The 16,046-nt window shown below is 47.3% G+C and overlaps 1 protein-coding gene across 1 annotated transcript in view; it reads right to left on the bottom strand.

The window, feature by feature from the left end:
* The window catches only part of SLC24A3 (solute carrier family 24 member 3), a 422,796-nt gene extending 407,400 nt beyond the window's left edge, over positions 1-15,396 (bottom strand). The window contains exon 1 of the mRNA XM_043883055.1: positions 14,917-15,396. Within this exon, the coding sequence (XP_043738990.1) occupies positions 14,917-15,367 (451 nt within the window). The 5' untranslated portion in view covers positions 15,368-15,396. The remainder of the gene's footprint in view (positions 1-14,916) is intronic.
* Between the last annotated feature and the right edge of the window lie 650 nt (positions 15,397-16,046).

Here is a 16,046-nt window from a genome sequence, read left to right as displayed (position 1 = left end):
AGCAATTTCTGCAATTATTTTTGAGTCTTTCTTCTTTGCTTTTAAATGATGGCAGATTTTAATTTTGTTTTGTTGGGTTCAAAATGTATTTCACTCTTGTTAGCAATCAATTTCTTAAAATAAAAAACAATTCAGTTTTACTAGCAAAAAAGGAAGGCAAACTAAAGCAATGAGATACTGTCTGTCTGCCATTAAATTGAATTTAAAATATGTAAAATTATCACAATCCTCAATTCTGGCAGGGAACACTGAATTGAGCACTCCCAAACAGTGCTGTTGGAATTTCTAATTCATTCAGATTCCTGGAAAGTCAGACAGCGGTGTGTGGTAGCCTTCACAATGGGCCCACACTCTGACAGTGAAACAGTATTTCCAGGGATCCAGCCTAAAGAGGCCATCAAAGACCTCAGCAGAGAACAATCATCACAGTGAAGACATGGAAAATACCTCACTATCTCAAATGGAGGCCTAAATAAACAAATTCTGGCATAATCAGAGGATACAATATCACAGTTAAAACCATGAGATGTGGAATCAAACAGCCTGAGCCCACAGCCTACTTGGCCACATAGAAACTTTTTGAGCTCCAGCAACTGTCTTAAACCAATTGTACCTATTCCATTGGTACAGGGGAAGCACTTGGAACAGTGCCCCAAACATACCAAGTGTTCAATGCATTTCACTTAACATGTAAGAAGTATTGTGTGTGTGTGTGTGTCTGTGTGTGTGTGTGTGTGTGTGTGTGTTCTTGTGCATGCTAAGTCACTTCAGTCGTGTCCGACTCTTTGCAACCCTATGGACAGCAGCCCACCAGGTTCCTCTATCCATGGGATTCTCCAGCCAAGAATACTAGAGTGGGTTGTCATAACTTCCTCCAAGGGATCTTCCCGACCCAAGGATCAAACCTGCATCTCCTGCAACTCCTGCACTGCAGGCGGATTCTTTATCGCCTGCAAATATATATGGGAAGCCCCCATATGTATTTATATATTGTAAATATACAATAATGTCACACAATACTAAGAAATATTGTGATTTTAATAATATTATTATGCAGACATTAAAATTAATTTTTAGGTTTCATGCCATGAAGAAATGTTTATAACAAATTTAAAAGCAGACCCCACCGACACTACACAATCTCTTCCAGAAAACAGAAGGAAATACCTCCTGTTTCATTGTGTGGACCCAACAAAACCAGACAAAGATAATACTAGAAAAGAAACCTAGGGCAAGTATTCTGGGTGATCATAGACATAAAAGTCCTCAAGAAAATATGATCAATTCAAATCCAGAAAAATACACCATGAAAAAAACAGCCTTGTCAAGTAGGGCTTATCTGAGGTATGCAAGGCTGATTCTATATTCAAACATCAATCCATGCAATCCACCACATTAACTGTCTAAAGAAGAAAAACCACGGGATTGAATCATTTAATGCAGGTAAATCATGTGATGAACTTCAATATCCACCTCTTATAAAAATTCTCAACAAAGGAAGATTCTAGTGTCAAAAGATTACATACTGTAGAATTCCATCTGTATGACATCCATAAAGGACCAAAGTATGGTGGCAGAGTACAGGGGGTTGGGGTGGGTACAAATGGATAGTTTAAGAGGGATTTTGAGGGGTGACAGTTCTGTTCTGTATCCTGACCATCAGTCAGTTCCACTGTGCATTAGTTGCTTTTAATTTTAAAAGCAGGATTCAAGATGCTACACATAGTATTACAGCAATTTTATAATATGTATGGGAGGAAACATATCAACATCACAACCCTGGAAAATACTGAAACCAACCTGTTCTCATGCCCAGATTTATCAAAAGTAGGTTCAATGAGCTTTCTTTCTGTATGTATCCCAACAAACACTTGTGATGTCAAATGAGCAAACTGTAACAATGCAGAAGGTCAACTTTCAAAGCTGGGGTTATTAAGATCCTACGAAACTTCGGAAGTCATGTTCAGATCACAGACTAGAATTACCACATGAGGGGTAAAAATAGTTGAAATCTTATAACTCAAAGGCCCCTAACAAGAAAAAATAATGGACACTAATTTTTTAAATGACCAAACATTCTCATGGCTATATGAAGTGACTACCCAGGTAAAAGGTAAGCCAAGGTAAGCCAAAATTTTACCTTTCTCCTAAAGCAAGCTAAACGTGTTCCATGGACCACGATTTCTGAATAAACAAATTGATAGGCTACAGGAAGTAACTCACTCTAAAAACCCCTAAATTTCCCCATTTAATGACCACACCACAGGACATATAATTCCCAGCAAGATACCAGCACTTCAGAAGCATTTCAGAATTTGAAATAATTTCACCCAGTACATATGTATCAAATATATTTCTAATCTGAACTTTCTGCTATTTTTGTCTTAAGTATTTATGAAGCAATAAGTCAGAAAACCAGGATTCTGGCTCCAGTTTAAATTCTCTTTCATATCAAGTTTCCTCAAACATAAGATCAGATGTTAAAATACTAAGGTGCCCACGATCTCCATCTCCAGTATTCTCCAACAGTCAACAAACAGTGGTGAATAATGGTGAAAGCAATGTCTCAAAGGGCTGTCCAAACTTCCTGAAGGAAGCAAGTGTTTGAGTGAAATATTTTCATGGAACATTTATTCAGATACTGTGCAAATGACAGACAAAAATTATTCATCAAAGAAAACTGTTAACTAGCCATGCGTGGCCTTTATCTGGCACTTAGCTCAGGTTACTGTACCTGAAAGTGATCAAGCTGCAGGGATTGAGGCCTCCTCCTCCCCTGACGTCCATCCTAACTTCACTGAGACAGACTAACCTTCCTCACACTTGTCCCCTGCCCCTCAACTTACAAGCAGTCTTTGGAGTAGAGCAACATTACTGGTGGTGAAATTGCCCTTAATTCTTCAAGTTATCATTTTCTTCCCTTTTTTAAGGATAAGTCAGGTGTAATAGCACCAAGAATAGAATATTTGTATGACATATAATTTTCTCATAAGCTTAATTTTTGGAATAGGTGATAGGAATTACCTAATGTGACCGTTCATTTGTACAAAAAGGTACCTGGAGTGTGTATGGTTACAGAGGGTCAACACAAGTCGTCTTTGTGATGCTGGATCAGTTCAATATTTTGACTGGGTTGGTACACATACAATATAAATGAATAAGGTTGGTAGGCTGCATCAATGTCCCTACTCTGGTTATGAAATTATACTTCACTCAAGTTTTGCAATAGTTTATCATCAGAGGAAATGGCACTATTTCTTGCCACTGCCTGTGACTCTACAATTATCTCAATAACATTTTTCAATGAATAAGAAAGGATATAGTAAAATCTATGCCTCCCCCCCAACTCGACCATCAGCCCTCCTAAAAGGCAACAACCCTTACCAGTTTCATGTGCATAGGAGTTAAAAGGAGCTTCCCAGTTGACACTAGTGGTAAAGAATCTGCCTGCCAATGCAGGAGACAGGGGTTAAATCCCTGGGTCGGGAGGATCCTCTGGAGGAGGAGATGACAACCCACTCCAGTATTCCTGCCTGGAAAATTCCACGGACAGAGGAGCCTCATGGGCTACAGTCCATGGGGCTGCAAAGAGCCAGACATGAGTGAGCCACTGAGCACCCACAATGGAGAGAAAAGGGGGAAGGCAGGAGGGGAGGAGAGGAGGGAGGGAGAAGACTTGAGGCAGCTTCAGATGGTCCTGCAATGTATCAGAATAAATTGTCAGGTCTTTCGCACAACTGTCCTTGAGTATAGGAGTGTTTCTGCTGAGCAGCCCCCCTACACACACCCACCACCTCCTCCCCCATTGGACTCCTGGGAATAACCCGGTTTTTGTCCTTAGGACAGGACACCAGGGGACCCTCCTCTGGGAAATCTGACTGCCCCCTGATAAAGATCTAAAACTAGGAGCACTGTCCAAGACACAGCCAGTCAGGTCCCCTTACACAGGCACCATCAGCAGACCCTCCCCACCACGTGCATGGTTCCCAGTCATCTTGTTAATGGGGCTCACTTAAATATGAGCAGAGGCCACAGATCCCTTGACATAAGAAAGCACATAATAGGGAAAACAACAACAAACAGACAAGAGCAACTTGGAGAAAGACAGTTCATTCAAAGAAAAGAAAACCACAGACTACTATTAATATACTTAGGGATATAAGAGATGATACTGTATTGATGAAGCAGAACAGGATGGTACTAAAAATAACTTGCAGAGGAAAAAAGAGCTCTTGGAAGGTAAAAATATGACAGCAGAAATAAAAAGCCTGGCATAAGAATTAGAGGGGAAAAAAAAAAAGAATTAGAGGGTATGGTTAAGAAAACCTACAGAAATTAGAACAGAATGATGAGAAAAAAAATAGGAGAGAAGAGATAAGAAAATCAGAAGTTCAAGGCAGGAAGTCAAACACCCAAATAATACAGAATCCGGAAAGAGTAAGCAGAGAACTTAGGGTTGTTGTTCAATCGCTCAGTCACGTCTGACTCTTTGTGACCCCATGGACTGTAGCACGCCAGGCTTCCCTGTCCATGACCAACTCCTGGAGCTTACTCAAACTCATGTCCATAGAGTCAGTGATGCCATCCAACCATCTCATCCTCTGTCGTCCCCTTCTCCTCCCGCCTTCAATCTTTCCCAGCATCAGGCTCTTTTCCAGTGAGTCAGTTCTTCGCATCAGGTGGCCGAAGTATTAGAGTTTCAGCTTCAGCATCAGTTCTTCCAATGAATATTCAGGACTGATTTCCTTTAGGATTGACTTATTTGATTTCCTTGCAGTCCAAGAGACTCTCAAGAGTCTCCTCCAGCATCACTATCTGAAAGCATCAATTCTTCGGCACTCAGTCTTCTTTATGATCCAACTCTCACATCTACACGTGACTACTAGAAAAAACCATAGCTTTGACTATACAGACCTTTGTCAGCAAAGTGATGTCTCTGCTTTTTAACACACTGTCTAGGTTTATCATAGCTTTCCTTCTAAGGAGCAAGCATCTTTTAATTTCATAGCTGCAGTCACCATCCTCAGTGATTTTGGAACCCAAGGAAGTTAGGGTAGAGGAAATGACAAAGTTCCCAGACCTAATGGACATAAACTTCCAGGATAAAAGAACCAGGTGAAGGTACCCAAGAAAATACATGAACTGCAACAGCCATATAACTGTGATACAACTGCACATCAGGAACAAAGCAGTGAGCACACATGCTTTTAGAAGGGGAGAAAACAATTAAAACAATTAAAAATTAACACAGCATCAAACGTCTCAGAGGCAACACCGGAGGCTGGAAGAGCTAAGCCTACAAAATTCCAAAGAAAACATGTTCCAACCTAAACCCTGATCCAGTCTAACAATCTTCTAAGTGTGGGGGTAGAATTAACATATTGTCAAGCCCACAATGTCTCAAACCTTTGTTTTGATTCCCACACCTCCGTCTTAGGAGGCACTATGAGTGTGGGATCCCAAAAATGCACACCAAAAATGAAGAAATAAATCAAGAAAGATACCTATGTGTGTTCCAGGAAAAACGGCTTTCAACATAAGGAAAGCTGAAAGAAAAAAAAAAAAAAAACACATGGAGGATGAAGCTGAAGAAAGATGTCAAGATGACAGCTGGGCAGTAGATTTAACAAGACAACTGTCCAGATTAGAACAGGCCAGAAGAATCTGGAAAAGATTTCTTCCAAAAGAGAGCTGGACAGAATATCTGCACATGAGGGCTTCCCCAGTGGCTCAGATGGTAAAGAATCTGCCTGCAATGCAGGAGACCCAAGTTCAATCCCTGGGTCAGGAAGATCCCCTGAAGAAGGGAATGGCTACCCACTCCAGTGTTCTTGCCTGGAGAATCCATGGACAGGGGAGCCTGGCAGGCTACAGTCCACGGGGTCGCAAAGAGTCAGACATGACTGGGCAACTAACACTTTCATACTCTGGACACATGAGGAGGAAATGAAGGCAACCAGAGGAAAGTCTGGGCTTCAGTTAATGGTGAAGGCTTAGAATACTAAGCCACCAAATATTAAGTCATGTTCAGAACAGGAAAGTTAAGCCCAGTGTATCTCACAGCTTAGCCACCAGGAGCACTGAGGTGGTTGCAATAAGAAGCCAGCCGCTGATTGCGGCCAGTGGTACCCAGTCTTAGCTGCAAGGCAGACCTGTCTGCCTCCCTTTAGAAAAATCCCAATGCCCAAGCTACACCCTAGGGCATTATATCACAATCCCCAGCCAGTAGGACGCAGATGCAGGGTTTAAAGTTACCTGGTGATTACAACATGCGCAGAAGACTGAAATGCACAGAACTCACCAAAGGTGAGTCCAACCCTCATTGCAAACCCTCACAGACCTTTACCTGAAGCAACTACTTATAATCTTGACTTTCAACCACCCGCTATATATCCACCTAGGTGTCCTACCAGTAATCAAAGTCAAAATGCCCCCGAATGAGCATTTCATGTTCTTTCTTAAAAATGACACTTTGTGTGTGTGTGTGTGTGTGTGTGTGTGTGTTCAGTCACTCAGTCATGTCTGACTCTTTGTGGCCCCACAGGCTATATCCTGCTAGGCTCCTCTGTCCATGGGGTTTCCTAAGCAAGAATATTGGAGTGGGTTGCCATTTCCTCCTCCAGAGGATCTTCCCAACCCAGGGATCGAACTGGCATCTCCTGCATTACAGGCGGATTCTTTCCCACTGAGCCACTGAGGAAACCCGATTAAAATGACACTAGGAGTAACTTAAAATAGAGTTACCATATGACCCAGCAATCCCACTCCTGGGCGTGTATCTGGAGAAAACTTTGATCTGAAAAGATGCATGCACTCTAATGTTCATAGGAGCACTAGTTAACAATAGTCAACCATAGAAACAACCTAAGTGTCCATCAAGAGATGAACAGATAAAGAAGATGTGGTGCATATACACAACGGAATATTACTCAGCCATAAAAAAGAATGAAATCATGCCATTTCCAGCAACATGGATGGACCTAGAGATTGTCATAGTCAGACAGATAAAGACAAAGAGCATATGATATCACTTAAATGTGGAATCTAAAAAAGTGATAACGAACTTACTTACAAAACAGAAACAGATTCACAGACAGAAAAAACAATTTATGGTTACCAAAGGGGAGGCTAAATTAGGAGTATGGGATTATCATACATACATAAATAAATAACAGTGACCTACTGTTTAGCATGGGGAACTATATTCATTACCTTGTAACAAACTATAATGGAAAAGAATCTGAGGAAGAATGCAGAGAGACTAGTGCTAGTGACTCCCTGATGTCCAGTGGGGCACCCCATCTCCTGGTTCCCCCATGCTCATCCCCATGCCCTTTGTTCTTACCTCAAAATCCTGCTCAAGAAACCCACTTGTTACTTCCTGTCCTTCCCAAGTTCAGATTCCAATGCATGTCATGAATGTGAACATGACTTCTGCCAAGGCCAAACCACGCAGAAGCACACAGGGAAAAAGGAAAAAGAAAATACAAAGTTGCAACATGAAATTCCCTGGAAGTAGGTCGGTGATGAGCTTACTTTATTTGTTCACCCTCTCTCAGAAGAGAAGAGTGATTGACAAGCAAGAATGCTGGCTGGATCTCCTGATTTAAATCCGCAAGTTGTAGGGACTTCCCTGGTGCCTCAGAGGTAAAGAATTAACCTGCCAATGCAGGAGACACAGGTTCCATCCCCAGTCCGGGAAGATCCCACACGCCATGGAGCAACGAAGCCTGTGTGCCACAACTACTGAAGCCCTCAAGTCTTAGAGCCTGTGCACTGCAACTAGAGAGTAGCCCCCCACCGCCGCAACTAGAGAAAAGCCCGCACAGCAAGGAAGAACCAGCACAACCAAAAAATAAATAAAGAAAATAAAATTAAATTAGCAGCCTGGATGAGTTTGGGCATGCTCCAGAAGTGACAGGGGCCTCTCCCCTGCTCCCCTGGACTCTTGCCTACTCCCTACACTCTGGAGTTCCCAGGGTCAGGACCAACCTGCTCCGTGGTCACAGATGGGTCCAGACAAGTTGCGCTTCTATCCATGTCTCAAATACTTTGCATGGCCATTCTCATCCTACCTCCCCACTTTCTGCACATCGATCTCATTAAAAGGCAGAGGCCTCACAGGAGGTCTGTGCCCAGCACCTTATCAGTCTGCCGCAGTCTCCCCCCATCCTGGGCACCACAGCACATCCTCACTTGCCATAAACAGGAGAAGCAGTCTCCCCTGCATCTTCGGCAACACTTTGTTTTCATCTTTGCTGGTCTGATACTACAGAATGGTAACTCGTCATTTTACAATTTAGGTTTTCCGGTTACTATCAAGGCTGAGGATTTTTACTTGTATCAACTGGTTGTTTGCAAATGTTTTCGCTTGCTTGTTTGTTTTAGGAACTGCGTTTCCATTTCTTTTACCCACTTTTCTATACATTTGTGTTTTTGTCCTTTCTTCACCAACCTAACTCCTTTATTTTCCAGGTTCCAGCATCTCCCACCCTGGACAAAGACCTCCTCCACATCATGCTGTATTTCTCATTTGTTTCTCAAAATTCTTGAAAATCAGTTGTTCAATGCATCTCTTCCCACAAAAGTCAGAGCATCATGAGGATACCGTGGGTACCCATCTCAGACACTACTGTCACCGCAGCACCGAGCAAAAGCCTGCCACACGTTTCCTGAAAGAAGGAACGAAGATCCCTGTGTCTTACACCAGTTGGGTCCAGCCAGAAACTCACTCAAGGGATACTGTTGAAGGGAGTTTCATAAGGGACCATTTACAGAGGTGGGGGCAAGGTTGGGAAGACCAGGGAGGAGAGTGAAGTCCCTAGCACTTGCAACAATGAAAAGCATCACTCAGCCCAGGGATGAGGATGAGGAGAGAACAGGTGTAGACAGACAGAGACTTCACAGCAGGAGGGAGACTGAGAGATGCCATCTAAATCTGAAACATCACAACTCCATGATTCAAACTGCCTGAATGGTGCCCATCACCTCTTCATGCATAGAAAACCTCCTTCCACTGAATCCTCAATACTTAATTCTCATCGCACAAGATGGGACCATGTGTAACACCACAGCAAACGAGAAAATAAAACTGTTGCCAAATAAGTTCTACAGAAACAACGCTGGAAGAGGCCAGAAAAACTCGACTTCCCTTCCTGGCAGGACTACCATTTGCTCTGCGACTTCAGGGACATTTTCTGAACCCTCCCAGACCCCGGTTCCTCCAGGATAAACGTCTGTGTCTTTTTATCCCCCCTCCAAAACTATTCTGCTCAAGAAAGAGAAATCTTCTGAAGGAAAAAGAGAGTTGCCAAAAGCCTATCCTATCAGCCAACTTCCACCAGGCCTTGGAATCCTCCGCAAATGGCTGGTTTTGCAATTCTTTGGGCTTTGCCAACCCTCCAGGGTAAAAAAAAAAAAAAATCTTCCCACAAGGATTCAAGATTCACAAGGGGAGGAAATCTTTGAGAAAAATCTGGGTTGATGAGCAGCTAAGAAAAGTCAGGAGGAAGGAGACACATCTATATATGTTTAGGCAGAAAATAGAAAAGGTTGAAAAGGAATGTTTTTCTAAAATACTGCTTCTATGAAAGCAACCTTCTGTTACTCCTTCACTCCCCAGTCGACTGGAAAAGACAGAGTGGCCCCTGCTTTCCATTCGCGTCCTCTGAGGCCAGGACTACACAGTTTTGACGCAGGTGACTTGAGTTCCAGTTCTGCCACTGAATGAAGTGCCTCTGATGGAGGCACCCACCTTTCTCAGGTCAGGGTGAGTCCATGTAAAATAGGTAACAATATCAAATTTGCTGGCTTGAAGACAGAATTAGAAATCATGAAAACTAGTGTGTGCCTGTAAGCTAGGCTCTGACATAGTCGCTGGATTTCATCACAGGCACTGTCGCTCAGACATCGAAACAGCCTCCACACCGAACAAATGCCTTTTGAGCATCTACTCTGGGTAGGGTGACGGGGTGACAAAGGTGAGAAAGGTTCACAGGGTCCCTGACGTCCTGGGAGCTTAGACTCTGGTGAAAAGGAGATGTCATAACGAATACATAACCAAGTCATAACGAAATACATAATTGCCAACTGCAAGAACTGCTACAAAGGGAAGACAGAGTGTGTTCAGAGAACAAACTGGGGATCCGGTCTGGCCAGGAAGGTCTTGGTCCCAGAAGTGAAGGGTGAAGGATAAACTGTAGGGTGGTGACAACGTGACCTGCACATGCTATGGGTCTGGGGTCGGGTCTCCGGAGCAGAAGAAAGGCCTGAGCAGTGATGCCCGGCCAGGGGAGAGGGAAGATACAGTTTGATGAGAGTCCAGCCAGCCTCCACCCCTGGGAATCCACACGAGGGACTGAAAGGTCATGATCAGGGCCCTCCGAGGGATGGGAAGCCACAAAACTCTGCCACTGAAATGTGCAGCGCAAGTCCCACTGCGGCCACTCTTCACATACCATCTCTGGACCCCAAACCAGGATGACGAGCAGCAGTGTTTCCGTGATTGGGTGATCTATCGATAGAAATTGTAAACACACTCATACAGATACACACACACATATGCACACACATACACATCCATACACACATATGCATACACATATAACATATACACACATGTATACATGCTTATACATATATGCATACACCCATATATACACATTTATACATATACACATGCATGTACACACATATGTGCACACCTATATGTACATATACACACATATACATGGGCTTCCCAGGTGGTGCTAGTGGTAAAGAACCCGCCTGCCAATACAGGAGACGTAAGAGACATGGATTTGGTCACTGGGCGGGGAAAGATCCCCTGGAGGAGTGCATGGCAACCCACTCCAGTATTCTTGCCTGGAGAATCCCATGGACAGAGAAGCCTAGCGAGCTACAGTCCATAAGGTTGCAGAGTCAGACACAACTAAAGCAAATTAGCATGCATGCACACACACATAAATACATACACACATACTCATATAAACATACACACACATATACATATTAATACACATAGCTATACACATACATATACACAGACACACACATATACATACACACTACATACACATATACCACACTACACATATATACATTAATCACACATATACATACACACATGTATGTATGCATGTGTGTATGTGTACACATATATATATTATCTGCCTTTACCATCTTGGGAAGTATATACAATCACTCCTAAGTCATCATCCCTTTGGATCCTGTTTTTTTCCGAAGACAACCACAATAGCACCTCCCACCACACATGTCCACCTTTCTATATGTCCTGACACTCCTCCGCTGAGTAAGTGGTTGCATCTATGTCCCCTCTCTGTGACCGCGGGTTGACATCTGTCACTTCCCTGATCAACAGAAAACAGCGGCAGTGGTACACACAACACCTGAGGCTGACACATAGAAAGGCAGGCACATCCACCTTGTTCTCCTGGACCCCAGCTGCCATGTTCTGGGGAAGCTCAAACAAAGGCACGTGGAGAGGCCACATGTAGATGTCCTGGGTGACAGCCCAGCTGAGGGCCCAGCTAACAGCTGGCATCAACACCACACTTGGGAGTGATGCTGCCTCCAGACGACTTAGGCCCAGATGTCAAGTCACCCAGTCCTTGAATGTCTCCACCTGAGATCCCGACATAGCCAAACAGAGGTCAGCCCTCCCCACCAGGCCCTGCCCAAGTCCCTACCACAAAGGATCCCTGAGTAAGAACATAAAGGAGTCGTTTCACACCACTATTTTGGAGTGATCTCTTATGCAGCAACAGTAACCGAGCCAAAGAGTAGCTCCAAGTTTATACGTATATATAATTTTCCTTAATCACCATTCACCACCCTACACATCTCAGAGAGCGGATGTCTTCAACCACTCCCTCCAAAGGACCTCTGGGTTTTGTTCATACCACTTTTGGAAAAGAAGGACCAGGTTCCTGACTCCAAATAAAAATTAAACACTTTTAAATCACTCAAAACATACAAAGTAATCCATTCAGACTGCAAGAAAAAAAGAAAAAGAAAATCCGCCTTAGCAAATTGGAGCCCTTAATTCAATTGGCTGTGAAAACATCAAAATGAGATCTTCATCAGCAAGTAAATAGGGCACCTTGGGCTTTCCTTCTGCACTGACCGCTGGAGGCTCAAGGATCTGCAAAGAGCGTGCACAACTTGAATGCAGCAACGCATAGATAAGTATTCGGCCCGGGGCCTGGCACTGGAGAACGTGCCAAATTCCAGTTAATATTATTACTGCTTTTGTTGTTGTGAGAATTAACATTTCCCTTTATTCCAGTGTTAATTCTTCCTGACTTAAGCCTAACAACGCTCTTGTCCCATCTAAGGTGAGAATCTATACTGAGTTTGGTTAGGGGTTCCTAAAAGGGATCTCCAATTCCATACATCAGAAATGTTATACAAGATTATGTAATACACCTGCCGCACACCTCTGTTTTGGTTTGGTAAAAGAACTGTCCTTTTTATTGAAAAAAAAAAAAAAGAAAAATCAACATGTGTTAGAAAACAGGCTTCTGAGAAGTTACACTTAATCATTGCGTGGTTTTCAAGGTGACTAAATAGAAGTATCACCTTTGATCATTATGAAGGTACCACTCCCCATGTGGTTATATAAATATTACAAAGCTGCACCCAGACAGTGGCACAGATACGGGGGGACAGAGATGGGATCAAAGAGCCAGGTCACCTCAGGTTCGCCTTTTCCTCTGTTCCGTAACTGCTGTGTGACTGTAAGTGAATCGCTTGGCCTCTCCAAGTCAGAGTGTCTTCAAAACAAGGCTACATTCCAAACTTTTTATTCATATTGAATGGACCCTCAAGCAGAGGAGCTCCTAAGTTAGTAAAAGTCACTATTCAGATGGTCAGGTATGCTGAATGGCAATCCCTTAAGCAAAATAATCACTTGCAGATTCACACATGTTAATTAGTATCTTAAAAATTATTTCAAAAAATCTGGGCCTTGTGCAATCTTCCTGTGCATCATGTAATGAAATTATCAATATCTAGTGGAAGAAACGGTGATTTGAGAAAGAATTACAACTCGCATGCCATCCAGGGGGCTCAATGGCAAACGTGCCCCTCTCACTGACATGTCACTGTTATCTTAAGTTGCTGGGGTGGGGGTCTTCTCAAGCCCCACATTTATGGGAGGGGGTATAGAGGAGGTGAAAAGGCAGAAGGAGAGAAACCAATCAGGGGAAGTATGGAGGATAGGGCACTGGACCCAAACCTGAGTCCCTAGCAGGCACAATTTTGCCCATCCCCAAATGACGTCTAGTCACCTAGCTTCAAGTCTGCAGAGTGTCTGACACCCGCTTCCTCCGAACATCCCAGCTTTCCCCAGGCCCAGGAAGCTCCCTGCCACTGATGGACTTAACCATCTGGGTCACATTCCCCATCCAGAAAAAAATGTCTTTTGTAGCCTGGAAAGAGGTAGGAAGTCTATGCCCTGAGAGCCCTGACCTGTAGGAAGATGGCTGGTGTGTAACTGTCTTGAAACGGCCCTTTCTATAGTATGGACTGGCTTTACACTTGTCAAAGCTGCGATGATGAAAAGGGGGTTAATGAAAACCCTCTTCCTGAGACAGGGCCAGGAACTGCTTCTGGCAGGTCAGACTCTGCCCTTGGAGAGAGGTCCAGCCTCTCTCACTGGGCACCGTCCACTTTCCGATGTCAGTCCCCATGGCCAGACAGTCTGGCATCCTAGAGAAACGCAGAAAACCAGGAGTCTCGAGGGTTCCATTGAGAACCTGGACGGGCTCTCTCCCATTACCATATATGTTGAAGTCTGCTAAGACCTGAACCAAGACCACCATCCACTCTCCCCACCAGGCAGGAGCACAATCCACTGGGGGAGGTCCCTTTTTTAACTGATTGCACCCTTAGGTATGTTTGAGCATTACTATCCAAATGCCTTCCTTCTGCACTTCATAACCCCATGTATTGGAGCTCCGTGGATCTTAACACCGAAGCATGTATCTGTCACTGTTTTCCCTCCCGAGCATTTCCGTAGCTGTTTTCCCACCAAGCGTGCCACTGGAGGAGCCGGGATAGAAAACCGCTTTACAAGAGCTATTCCTCCAAGCCTTTCCTCCGTTTCTCTGACAGCTGCACACCCAGGGTCCAAACTCCTTCCTGTGAACAACTGTGCTGAGCACATTTCTTCACCAGGTCTATGTCAGCTCAAGAAAGGCCGAGGGCAAAAATAAGACAGAAGTTGTGTGCCGGGAAAGCGCTCCGCAGGGCACCCTGAAAAGAAGGCACAGACCATCGGCGGTCCCGTCTAACGGCTTCATCCCGCGTTGCAAGTCTGCAAAAGGGATCCGTGTTCCCAGCAAGGGGCCAGTGGTGGAGAACCAGTCGCAAAATCTAGCCGGGGGGCCAGCACTTTTTTCCTATCATTAGTTCCTGGGCACCTGTTCTAGAAAGAGGGGGATGGAGCTTCCGAAGAAACAGGCGGTCCATCCTGCCTGCTCGGTTCGGAGCACTGTGTCCCCGGCTCAACCAGTCCTCTCCCTGCCCTCCCTCCACAGGCCAAGGAGTTGCACAGGTGGTCACGCGTGCAGGGGCCGAAACTCACCAGGACAACTTCATTACTGCCCACGGGGGACCTGTTTAGGGGAAGAGTCCCCACTGCTGCCTCCCTCAGTCCCTCCAGCTCGTGGCAGGAAGCGGGGCAGAGCCGGGAGGCACAGGTGACGGTTCCCAGGACAGCCAGGCGCCCAGCGTGCCGGCCACGGTCCTACCCCCGTCCCGCGCCCGCGCCCGCGCGCACGGCCCTCGCCTCCCGGGCCCCTCCGCCCGGGGCTGGGGGCGTCCCCGGGCCTGGACGCCCCGCGCCGCCGCCGGAGCCGCAGCGCCCACTCGGGGCAGGCGGCGAGCACTCACCGTCGTGGTCCCGCATGCTCGACAGCGACCAGAGCAGCAGCGCCACCAGGGCCAGGAAGCAGACCTGGCTCAGAAGAAGGTCCCTCCGGCAGCTCCGGCGGCGCTCACGCTCCTCCAGGTCGGGCGACGGCATCCTTTCCGCGCGGCAGGGCAGCGGTCCCGGCGGGGTCCCCGGCGGGCGGCGGCCGCTCCGATCGCGGGCGGCCGCGGCGCGGCTGGTGGCGGGAGGCAGCTCCGCGCGCGGCGGCGGCGGCGCGTCCTCGCTGCGCTCCCGCCCGGCGGCCGCCGCCGCCGCCTCTCCTTCCTCCTGGCGGCCGCCGCGGTTCTCCCGATCTCCGTCCTCGTCGTCGCTCAGTCCCTCCTCCTCCTCCTCCTCCTCCTCCTCCTTGTCGCTGCCGGCCCGCGCCGCCGCCTCCCGGCGCTGGGGGTCCCTGTCCTCCTCGCGCGCCATGGCTCCCACGCTCGGCGTCGGCGCTCGGCCTCGGGCGGCGGCGCGGCGGGGGCGGCGGGGGCGGCCGGGAGGCGGGGGCGGCGGCGGCCGAGGAGGAGGAGCGGGGAGGACCGGCTGGAGGAGGGCCCGCCGCGGGCCAACTCGGCCGGCGGGCGAGGCCACCCGGGGCTGCTCCGGCCTCGCCGGCGGCGGGAGCGCGTCGCGGGGCCGCCCGCCTACTCCATGGTCCGCGCGCGGGGCCGGGGCCGAGCCGGGGCCGGGGCCGGGCCGAACGCGCCGGGAGCTCGGGGCGAGGCGGGAGGCGGCAGCCGGCGGCGGCGCGGCGGCTCGGGCGCGGGCGCGGGCTGGGGGCAGCGGCGGGGACGCGGCGGCGCTGGCCAGCCCGGCGGAGAGGGGGCGCGTGGGGAGGAGACTGAGCCTGGGAGGGAGCCCCGCGCGCGGTCCTGCGCTCGTGCCGGCGCGGGAGGGCCCCCTCTCGGGACACACGCGCCGCCGAAAGGCTGATCTCCGGGGGGGAAAGGGTTCGCCCGAAACTTTTTGAGGAGCCGAGGGTCTCTCCCGCCCCCTCCCCGCCCTGTGCCCGGAGAGGGGCGCCGCAAGTGCGCTTGGCTGAGAGCGCCGGGCCGCCGGGCTAGCTTCCTCCCGCGGGCCTCCTGGGTTTCCCTCCGCCCCCTTGTGG

The sequence above is a fragment of the Cervus elaphus genome, chromosome 23, assembly GCF_910594005.1.
Source record: "Cervus elaphus chromosome 23, mCerEla1.1, whole genome shotgun sequence".
In the NCBI taxonomy this organism is placed as follows: Eukaryota; Metazoa; Chordata; class Mammalia; order Artiodactyla; family Cervidae; genus Cervus; species Cervus elaphus.
This window is presented reverse-complemented; position numbering and strand designations above follow the sequence as displayed.